General features: G+C 37.0%; 1 protein-coding gene across 1 annotated transcript; it reads right to left on the bottom strand.

The window, feature by feature from the left end:
* Window positions 1-876: 876 nt before the first annotated feature.
* LOC113339266 (putative DNA (cytosine-5)-methyltransferase CMT1) lies at window positions 877-6,941 on the bottom strand. Its single transcript, XM_026584567.1, has 20 exons — window positions 6,246-6,941; window positions 6,040-6,141; window positions 5,540-5,647; window positions 5,333-5,452; window positions 5,162-5,234; window positions 4,894-5,078; window positions 4,750-4,815; window positions 4,407-4,664; window positions 4,261-4,319; window positions 4,077-4,143; window positions 2,919-3,248; window positions 2,743-2,811; window positions 2,572-2,658; window positions 2,397-2,487; window positions 2,195-2,310; window positions 2,006-2,113; window positions 1,871-1,914; window positions 1,708-1,777; window positions 1,333-1,436; window positions 877-1,236 (listed from the first exon to the last, which is right to left on the bottom strand). The coding sequence occupies exons 1-20, from the start codon at window positions 6,795-6,797 to the stop codon at window positions 1,107-1,109; spliced, it is 2,739 nt and encodes a 912-aa protein (XP_026440352.1). The 5' UTR covers window positions 6,798-6,941; the 3' UTR covers window positions 877-1,106.
* Between the last annotated feature and the right edge of the window lie 1,078 nt (window positions 6,942-8,019).

Below are 8,019 nucleotides of genomic sequence, written 5' to 3' on the forward strand. Positions count from 1 at the left end.
TTGCTTTTTGAAATTTTGGGTTGGGCTAGAACCAGAAGATTAGAAAAATATATTAGCTATCACATTGATAAATTTTACGCACCAAAATTCATAAAATGTAGATCAGAAAGCCTCGGTTTGTCCCTAGTGTGCGACAACATCCACTACTGCATCCTTCCTGACAGCTTAAACCTTGAGACTTTATTGGTAGAGGAGACACCCAAGAAGGCAACTCCTGGTAATTAAGCCAGTTGGGGAAAGTCAGCTTATTGCTGTCAACTGAACTGGCCTGATCAGTATTATAGTAGTATAACTAGGACGGACCAGAGACAATGTTAATTCAACCATGTCAATGGAAGTACTGGCAGAGCAGACTGATTGTTGAAGTGAGTGAGTAAATTCTTATGACTAACTTTGTTAACAAATTTTCAAGCAAATTGTGTTCTTTAAGCTTGATATTATCTTCTTAAATGTGCAGTCCACAACTTAATTTATAGAAATGTGTTCTTCAGCAGCACTAACTATGATCTGATTCAACCACATTATCTATTAGCGACAAGTTTGCTAAAAATGCAATGGGTCTAATGTCAGCTGGAGTAGAAGGGAAAACTTAGTATTGCTAAAGCAGTCTCTCTAGTAGCAAAGCTGACAGTATAAGCATCAGGCCAAGGGGAACTAAGAGCAGACCTAGTGCTCTCTCATCTCTTATGCACACAGACAAATCCATCAAAAATTTATCACCCTAAGACAAATCCTTAAGGTGACATTTCATCCACAGCATCTAAATTCCCATCCAAAGCATCTAAATTCCAGAGACAAATCCTTCAAAAATGGCTCTATAGCTTCATGATTATTTTCATTTTGCAAGTATAGTTGATAACATAAGCACACAGGATATGAAAAACTGAATTTCTCTTCAGAAGAATGTAGATCCAAAAGTTACAGTACTTAAGAGCTAAATGTGCTACTGATCAGGATTGGATTACCAAGAGACAGCAAAGAAATAAATCAATGTGTTTTTGGATCAAAAACCCATAAGAATTACTCAAATCCTCATTGAAATTGTTATCTGCTGTCATCATTCGAACCTTTTTACACAAGTTAACATTAACTGATTCAAATCTTGTTCATCTTGAGAAGGATAGAGGGAGTTCATAAACCTGTCCACTGCCAGAAGTATTGTTTACAGCCTTTGCAAGAGAAAATCCTAGAGCTTTTCCTACCGGTACAGCCACTGCGTTACCAACTTGCATGTACCTATAATGTACAAAGAATCGTTAGATACAGTTTGAAGGAGAACCAAAAAGAAATATCAGTGGGAAAGAGTAAAACAATCAAGCGTGAAAATTATACCTCTGCTTCACAGTACCAAACAGACGATAAAAATCTGGAAAACCTTGAAGACGGGCGTTCTCCCGGATTGACAGGACTCGATCTTGTTCAGGATGCAATATTATCTGACGAAAACCACAAAAGTCACACAATTGATGTTTACATAAACCATCCACTGTTTATATAGCAAACCCATAACTTAATGCAATAAGTTATAACCTAAAGACAAGATGGAAACATCACTTTCACTGTCCTCCTTAAACATCAAACCACACCACACAAACATACCATTTTTGTACCTTAGTTTCCCTGTTATAACCTATGATCTTAGCGTATTATCTAAAAGCTTAAAACACTTCCAAAATAAGATTTGCATAAAAGTAAAACTATGTTCACCTGGTTATGGGGCTCGGCACGTGTCACAACGGTAGACACGATTTCGTCCCACCAGAGTCTTCCAAATGGCCTGAAAACCAAGCAGACATGATAAATAAACTGGGCTAAAACGGGTTCTTCGTTAAACTAAAGATAACTGATCAGTGAAGAAACAAATACTCACTTTTTGGAAGTTCCCCTGACAAATTTTAAAGCATATTCTGGAACCTGCAGTAATGTAACTATGTAAGAATATGTTCAATTAATGAATTGACAGATTAACTAATGATCAAAAGACAAGATTAAAAGAGCTGTTTACCAGTGGCTTTCCAGATTTTTCAATCATTACTTTGGCCATCTTCGGGTCACGCTTTGCCTTGTTTTTTCCATCAATGATAACCCCAGGGAGGTTTCTATAATTTGCGCCCTTAAAAATCGGCAGAACAATACAATCAATCTATGTATTACAAGATAAAAACTGATTTCGCCAAGTTAACTAATAACTAACCTTCTCCCTGGGGATTTTAGAAACCCGGAGATTATCATCCTCACTTAGTTTCAGCGGCCGATGGTCATAAAGCTTTAAAGCCACTGATTCCTCTGGGTAAGCTGATCCAATCAACTCTGAAAGGAAAGAAAATCTTTAATATTCTTGAAAGATGTCCAACAGGTTAATTTAAGCTTGAAAACACTACTACAGAAAAACTTACCATGCTTTGGTAATCTAATCATCCTTTGGAAATCCGACGTAAGCTCATCATTACCATAGTCCATCTCATCTTGGATTTCATGCGTTGTTATCTAAAATCCATAAGAAATACAGTAAATATGCCACTCAATGTTAACTTAATATAATCAATAAAGGCAGAAAACAAACTTGCTTACCTCAGGCAAATCATAAATTGCATCTTTTAGAAGTAAAGCTTTTTTCAGCTGCAGTGTATATTCTTCATCCCCCTTAACCACATTTCGCTACACAAACCAACCAAGAACGAATTATTTGATAAATACAAATATATTTAGCAATTCTAAGCTGGAAAATAGATGCATACATACCTCAAACTGCTTAGGGCTAAACCCACGAGCAATAACCTTATGCGTAGGCAGAGGAAATTGCGGCAGTTTCTGCAATAAGAAAAAGTAAAATATAAAACTCCAATTTTGTGTCCAGTAAAACTAAAATAAAATGTCTAAAAAATTGTTGATAAAACTATTTACAAAGCAGATTCTACCTTGGTGTTTTGGGCACCCCAAAGGAATGCCCGCATACGGAACTGTGGAAGCCCATAACTTCCAGCTATCAGTAAACCAAGACGGACTTGGTAGTTCATTGCTACAAGTCGACCCATGGCATAACGACCAAGTGTTCCATCCAAAAATCGCATAAGGTCTACCACATTCTCCATCAAAGTGAACTTTGGCTGAAGAAATTTGACAATGTCCATGAAAACAACCAATTGATAATTCTTGGGGTCATTGAGAGGCTCCTCATAATTTCGGAACCTGTTGAAGCCAGAGATTCCCTGGCACGGGGGTCCACCACAAATAACATCCACAGTACCCTATAAGACAAACAGAACAATAGATAAATTTGTTATGATACAAGCATAAAAGGCTATACTAAATAAACCAAAAAGTGGAGTACATAAAATATTTACAAAGGGAGAGTGTCTCTTCAACTTAACACCATGCTAAAGGCCTGGAAATGTCTCTCGTCAACAGTTACATGACTCCTATGTCCTAACAGTCCTAGCATTAGGCCTTTAAACATCAAGGGCACATGAGGCGGAACCAATCAGTAAAAGAATCTGGCATTAGTGATTACTCCTTTGTGTCTGAATTGATGAATCCACTAAAGCCTCATGTTACTAAAATTACAACTGCCACTGCAGGATGGCACCTGCCGAAATCGAAACTGCCTAATATTTTCTACAGAATACATATGTGTGACAGAGCAACCATACTATTTATACTGCACCCAGTGTATGACAGAGCAACCATGCTATTTATACTGCACCCAGCGTATAGGTCATGTTAGGGTCTATTAAACTCAGTAACCATGCTATTTATATGCATCAGTATTCTACTGCAGAATTTTAAGATGAAAAGTAAAAAGTTTCAAGGCCTTGCAACAATTCTGGTGATTAGTAAAAATTGGCCAACAATTGGTACTTTTGAAACATATAATGAATTAGTGATTACCCTGCAGGATATTATAAACTCTTTGATAAAGGTACACACAAAAAAAACATAAAAATTAACTAAAGAAAAAAATAACAGAAGTACACACAACTTGTAAGCCGTGAGATGAATAAAATGACCGGCATCTCAAAGTACATGGATTAGAGAAGAATCAATCAGAAAAATAGTAAAACTCTATACACACTTACAGGGAGAGGCAATATATTGGCTTGGTATCCATCTGTAACAAATTCCTTAATGCAGTCATCACATTTCCTGCATATGAAACTAATATTTAACACAATGCACTTATGGAGCTTGTTACTGAAGCAAATTAAAATAGGAAATGCAAAGAAGATATATATGTAGAAAGTCTAAAGTGCAGTAACATACGTTAGCTCCGAAAAAGGCTCCCAAGAATCCCAATCCGAGCCCCACCCATTCCACTTCACCTGAATTATATAAAAGTGTCAGAAATGAGTAAGAATTTACGAAAAAGAGGCACACAACTAAGGTATTAGAAATTGCAAAAGGAGTACCTTAAAGTGTAAGGCAGCAGGCCCTTCATCTGTGTCTGGGTTTACACCATAAAAGATTCCTATTATCCTGTCGACTTCATACTCACCATTCTCGTCCGGTGGGCGTCTCTGCGCCTCTTCTTCAGTTTCTTCCTTCTCTTTGTTCTCAGATGGCTTCTTTGTTTTACTATAAACAGATCCCAACAAATGGTAACGAGCACAGAGATCTTTCCACTCATGGAGCAACCGTAAAAAGTCCTCAGCCTTCATATTTCGCACCTGAAATAAATTGGCAGTTAAATGTCTGCAAACATGTACTGAAAATGTGAAGTGAGAAGACAATCACAACAGCACAATAGCAGACCTCTGTCTCAGGATGATTATAACGAAGACTTTCGCAAGCGTCTTTGTTAAAATCTACTGCCCATCTCTGAAAGAACAAGCTTAAGTTTCAGTGTGAAATAAACATACTATGCCAAAAGTGCTGAAATCATTTCTTTTAACTTACAGTGACAAGTTTGACATCTGACTCAGCTGCACCCATGCACAGGCCAGTGGACATCCCACCACAGCCGGCATACATATCCAGAAGTGTAATAACTTCATCAGGATTAGCAGAATCTTGCTCAAAGTCTTTCGAACAACCTTCATTTAAAACTGCAGTGGATGATGTACTAGCTTCTTCTCCATATGCTACAAAAGAAGAATGTGGTTAGTACCTGCACACAAGGATTGGAGGGAAGTATTATAGTCTCAAATATTAATAGATACATTACCTGTGCATAGATTTTCAAATGTACAAAAAATTTCACAATAAGACATGTCATAAAAGTAATGACACCCATCGACCTGAAGGCAAACCAAAATAAGAACATTTAGTAATTCAATAAACTACAATGAGATGCATAAAAATCAATGAACAAAGAAGAGGAGGAGAGGAACCATACCACGGATGATGCTTGTAGAACAGTAATCTTGTCAACTATACAACCCAGTGGATTGTCATCCCCAGAGTCTGAATAGAAAACCCGTTGTGAATCAATGAGATAAGAGTGTTCTTTAATGACCTGCAAACATACGAAATTTTACAAAATCACAAACCGTGGTACATAACTCAATGACAAGAAAAATTGAGTGTTCCTAACAAAACTTACAGTGTCTTCCGCTCGGAAGAACCACTTCACAGCAATGTAGGGTTGCTTCTTGGTGGTTTCAAAGAATTCAATGATTCTTCCTATATAATCTTTTTGTCCAGCTTCAGCCTGAGATAAATCATGTAATATAAGAATCTTGTAAAATACAAAAACATTCAACCATCAAACATTTACAAAGACATTTATCAATCAGCATGATGAAAACCAAAATGCACAGAACATGAAATCTCAGCAATAAAATAGTCAATAGAAGATGAAACAACAGTATAATTCCACAATTCTCCCAATATAAACTAAATTCACCTTTTGTCTAAAACAGATCAGTAATAGATTCTTGCAAAAATGAAACTCATATATTCAATCATCAGATTATAACAATTACAATAAACTTCTCCTACAACATGGTCTCCTAACTCATGAAAAAAGCAACAATACACAAAAACATGAAACGAACCATGAAAAAGCTGAACAAACATCAAGGAAAAGTATGGAATATTCACCTTAATATGACAACAGTCTCCCAAGTGGTAAATCTCGCCATCTACTTGAGCACCAGTGAAGTGCCGTCTCACATGCAGATAACCTTCACCACCTTCCCTAATCTACAATTACACACAAAAATCAAACAATCAAAAATCCCCAAAATCAAAATTATAAAATCAACAAACAATTAAATAAAAAAACAATGAAGAATCAGATTCACAACCTTTAAAGCATCATACCGATGAGGCCATCTTTGTCTAGCCTCTTCAATAGGTACCGATTCCCCAATTAAACGGCAATTCTCATTCTGTTTCTTACACTTTGAAATTTTCCTTTGCATTTTCTCCACAGGGACTTGAGCATCTTTCTCCATTTCTTCTTCCTCATCTACGGCTTCCTCAGGGTTTACAATCTCCAGATCTGCAACCACTTCTTCGTCATCTTCATCTTGTACACCAACCTTCTTCTTACGTTTACTGATACTCTTCAATTTCTTCAACGGACCATCTGATTTCTTCTTTGGTCCAGATTTAGACACAGATTTACTTGTTGCTCTCTTCTTCTTCTCCGGTAAATCAACAACCACCGCTTTACCTTTACCTTTAACTGCTTTCGCCTGAGAAGATTTACTTGTTTCAGTATCTAGATTCACTACAGCAGTAGATTCAGCTTCTACATCGTAGATTTTAAGCGTTGTTCTATTCTTCTTTGGTGCCGGAGGATCATCATCTTTGGGTTTTCTTCCTCTCTTCCGGCTAGCAGCTGTAATTGCCATCTGGAAATTGAGATTTAGGGTTCAATAGAGTTTCAGAAAATAGAGATTTAGAGAGAAAATGGAGGTTTAGAGAGGGGAAATGGGAGAAATTAGGGTTTTGAAGACGGAGAGAAGGCGAAATGGGTTTTTTTCAGAGGAGTGAGAGAAATATCTAGGGATTTGATGAGAGAGAGGGCGGAGAAAATTTTGGGCGATATTTTCGTGGGCGGGAAAAATGAAATTCAAATTTCGATTTATTTTTGGATATTAAATTTTTTTGACGCGAAATTTACGTGGAATTAGACTACCGGTTGCAGATATAATCTAAACGGTGTATGTTTTGTGTAAGTTGTTTAAGGAAAGTAGACTGGGTTACACTTTATCGGATCTTTTGATGAAGATGTTTGATGAGCGGTGGAGGTATGGTTATTAGAAGATTTTGATAGATCTTGAATACAGCGAAAATATCTGCGATTCCTGAAAAGGCTGGCACGATCGTTTTGAGATTTTGGATCGACTAGTCCAAATATGGAAATGGTGGTATGGGGATAGTGGGGGGGGGACATTTTAGACTTTTACAGCCGATGTGGCGGTGGTGCAAGTGGACATGGCCTTGATAAATGGAGTCCGCAAGAAATTGTGATGTGCAATGAATTATTGGGCTCCAAAAACTTGCTTCTTGCAATAAAGGCTTCGTATATGAATCGTGTTTTAGGGCATACGTAAAACTTTCAGGGCATACAAAACAATAGTCCCATCTTGGGTGATCTTATAAGGAGTACCCTATGGATAGTTCAATTACCTATGAACCCTTAATACAAAAATCTAAAATCAGTTTTCTAAAAAATCAAAATCAGTTTCCCTTAACATCTCTTCTTCTTCCTCCTCTAGCCGAACTCTTCCCCTCACGTGAAAAAAAAATTTCATCACCGTGATTAATTGTCGATTCGTAAAAATTTGATCGTCGATTAAACTCAACTACATAATGACTCGTACAAAGAAAAGCAGGGACTAGGCAAACCAAATCGTCTTCTAATCCATCAATTGGAGAAGAAGAACCAATTGAAGATGAAGGTGTAGAAACTGAAAATCAACCATCAATTGAACCATAAATTGAACCAACTGCATCTCCAACTCCGGAAATGAGGATAAGAAAGTAAGTTTTACAAACCCAATCTCCTATTTGTTGTTTTTCATCGATTAAATGACGGTTACGGTGTTGGGTTCGGCTCAAAATTGAGTT

Source organism: Papaver somniferum, unplaced genomic scaffold (assembly GCF_003573695.1).
Source record: "Papaver somniferum cultivar HN1 unplaced genomic scaffold, ASM357369v1 unplaced-scaffold_21, whole genome shotgun sequence".
NCBI lineage: Eukaryota > Viridiplantae > Streptophyta > Magnoliopsida > Ranunculales > Papaveraceae > Papaver > Papaver somniferum.

Coding starts and splice junctions, on each gene's coding strand:
- LOC113339266 (XM_026584567.1), bottom strand. CDS start 6,797: ATGGCAATTACAGCTGCTAGCCGGAAGAGAGGAAGAAAACCCAAAGAT. Junction 5,648..6,039: donor GAGACTGTTGTCATATTAAG/GTGAATATTCCA, acceptor GATTTATCTCAG/GCTGAAGCTGGACAAAAAGA. Junction 2,114..2,194: donor CTAAAATCCCCAGGGAGAAG/GTTAGTTATTAG, acceptor CCGATTTTTAAG/GGCGCAAATTATAGAAACCT.